General features: G+C 36.5%; 1 protein-coding gene across 38 annotated transcripts in view; it reads left to right on the top strand.

The window, feature by feature from the left end:
- Positions 1-3,204, top strand: part of LOC128248352 (retinitis pigmentosa 1-like 1 protein) — a 157,439-nt gene that overhangs the window by 11,333 nt on the left and 142,902 nt on the right. For all 38 annotated transcript variants that reach the window (XM_052969591.1, XM_052969602.1, XM_052969619.1 and 35 more), the window contains exons 4-5: positions 297-374; positions 3,081-3,158. In XM_052969591.1, coding sequence (XP_052825551.1) covers positions 297-374; positions 3,081-3,158 — 156 coding nt within the window. The remainder of the gene's footprint in view (positions 1-296; positions 375-3,080; positions 3,159-3,204) is intronic.

Raw genomic sequence — 3,204 nt, 5'->3', positions numbered from 1 at the left:
ATATATATATGCATTTGTGTGTCTGTGTTTGTCCCCCCTCCCACCATTGCTTGACAACCGATGTTGGCGTGTTTACGTGCCCTAACATAGCGGTCCGGCAAAAGAAACCGAGAGAATAAGTACTAGGCTTACAAAGAATAAATCCTGGGTCGATTTGTTCGACTAAAGGCGGTGCTCCAGCATGGCCACAGTCAAATTATTAAAACAAGTAAAAGAAAAAAGAAATAAGAAAAATACATTAAACATTAGGTATTATAGCATTTGTAATAATATGTCTCTTCCATTTATTTATGTAGAAACGGACGAGAGTATTATACCTGAGACGATGACGCTTGAGACCGAGTCGATTCGAGATACAGGAATGGAAATGTCAGGTATGTGTTATACATGCACACACAAAACATGTGCATACATATAGAGACACAGTGAGACACACATTCGTATACTCATACAAAGAACCGCACCATGTGTGTGTGTCTATATGTATATATATGAATGTGTACATACTACATACATAAGAACCTACGTAGAAACATTGTATTCGTAAGATTTATGCAACAAGATAATATCTTTGAGAAAAATGGTGACTTTTCAAAATTGTTACTGAAGCATTCACATATCAAAATGTAGTAGTAATTATTTGTAATGTGTATTTTTAATCAAGATAAAGAACCTGCGAATTTCGAAGTACATACATACACGCACACATGCGCATACACACACGCGCGCACACACAAACACACACACACACACACACACACGGTAGTGTCAGGGTGAAAGGTCATAGGGAATGACAAAGTCAAAGAGAAATAAAGCAATTGACATATTATGAAGGTAGGCTATCGAGGAGGGTGGGGGGTAAGAGTAATCAAATGGACGTAGGGAGACCAAAGCTAAATAGATAAATATCGGTCTTGGGTGGTTAGGAAGAGCTTTGCTGCTGTGGTTTACCAACCATTAATGAGAGCTAAAATGCTAGAAATAGATGCCCAACAGTAAGGAGGATTTAAAATTTTAGGATTAATAATTAAGAACAATATTTATAGATTAATGTAGCAACAGTATATAAAAAATACATATATTGAAGGAAAAGGTACCAATAAGATAAAAAGATACAAAGCTAACTTAAAAATAAAGGATCGGGGATACGAGTAAATCAATAAATAATGTAAAATTTAAAGATGCTATTCCAAACGCATTTTTATTGATGAATAGTTCGATTATGTAATCGAAAGACTATTTTCCTCAGGTGACTAAAAATTTGGCTCAGAGAAAAAAATACCACAAGATGTGGATTGACCTTCTCAGTTATGCATCATTGAAGAGAGTGAAAACACACCGAGTGCTAGCAATCTTTAACCAACGAAGATTTTAGAGGTCAACGGGCTATAAAACAATGATCGGACATTGCTACAAACTAATCTATTTCTTTAAACAGGGATGTACAGATAACTCAGGATAAATAGATGAGAGGAAGACAGAGAGGAAAAATAGAGAGGAGAAGGAAGGGAGGATGGAGTAAGAGTTAACTGCGTAGTATTGTCAAATCGGATGTTCTGATGACAGAATGACTATTAAAACTACCCAGAATCGTATTTTTTAATGCAACATTTCATTTTATGACACAACTGCATTTTCGTCTTCCAAATCAATTCTCCTATATTTCAGTTTGGTTCGGTTCTGTGCTACTTCAACTTTCGCTGGCTCCTAACGGAACCCGACTCTTTCAGGCTTCTGGGACGCTGAATGGGGGGATCCAAGAAGTCCAAGATGGCTACCGAAAGATAGGCTGCCATTAGTCAAGGAGGGTCACGCTACTACGGACACAAACATACACTCTTACAACCCCCAACCCCAACCTGCAACTGCCTAAACCCTACCGGCTTCCCTCTAGGAGGATCTTGCCTCTCGAGGGCTGTAAGTCTACAGAGGCACTCTCACACCATCCAATGTCATTACAAGGCACTACATGGACATGACAGCCAATGATTTGGCTGATACACACAGCACATGCACTCGATCAGATGCAGGGATTGAGAGAATTCGACTTCTTTGTCTTGATTCCTCTGGAGGATCCGTGACTTCTAGGATAAGACGCTCAGCATCAAATGGACCATCATTGACAGGAAACCACCTTATTCACGCAGCGCCCGTAATTGCCAGCTCTATCTTCGTGAAAAACTTCACATTCTCTATCAATCTGCAGTATTTATTAACAGGTAATACGAATTGTCTTATTGCAGTCACCAGAGGTATGTTCTCCTGGTGAACTTCAAACCACTGGCTGCCGACAATCCGGACATAGCACCTTATCACAGTGTGTTTGTGTGTATATATATATATGTTTATATATACTTACGTGCATTCACATACATATACATACATACATACATACATGCATGCATGTGTACATATGTATATATATATATATATATATATATATATATATATATATATATACATACATACATAAATTACATGTGTGAAAGCATGCATGTACGTACGCAGGTAAGTATTTATACATAAATGCCTGTAATGGTTGATTGAATGCATGCATGTGTTTTTTCTGTCTTTAAATATGTGTTTTTATAGTTGAGAAGAAGTGGTAGTTTAAATGTTAAAAGGTAAAAATACAATGCTTGAATTTGAATACATCAACGAAAATGTATGAATTTATCTCTCAGTAGAGTCTTTATTATTTTTCGTATCTACTTTTAACTGGTATCTTACAGATATCAGTTGAAAATAGATGTATTTTATGTAGGCATATTTTATGTGAACACCTTGCTTGCAGAAAAATCATAGACGCTCAAAGCTGCCAAAGAAGGGTTCAATAAGAAAACCAAGTGCTGTAATAATTATTTTTAAATGTGTGGCGATTTTATCAAGCTAAAGAAGCTGTAGATTTTGAAGTACTTGTTCATAAATATTCTTGTATTTACCCGTTAAGGAAGAGATATGCGTTGTGTTATTGTGAATGATTTTTGCATTGCCTCACAAATATTCTAAAAGTATAAAACACTTAAAATATTTAATATTAACATTTTATACAAATGGTTTCTCCCTTTTTATTTCTCTAGAGTTCGAGGAGAATATGATATCAGATGAGTTTGAGACTGAGGGTGAGGAGACAGAGAATTTAAAGCTGGAGACACCAGGTATGAACTACACACACACACACACACACGCACACACACACACACA

Source organism: Octopus bimaculoides, chromosome 1 (assembly GCF_001194135.2).
Source record: "Octopus bimaculoides isolate UCB-OBI-ISO-001 chromosome 1, ASM119413v2, whole genome shotgun sequence".
NCBI lineage: Eukaryota > Metazoa > Mollusca > Cephalopoda > Octopoda > Octopodidae > Octopus > Octopus bimaculoides.
This window is presented reverse-complemented; position numbering and strand designations above follow the sequence as displayed.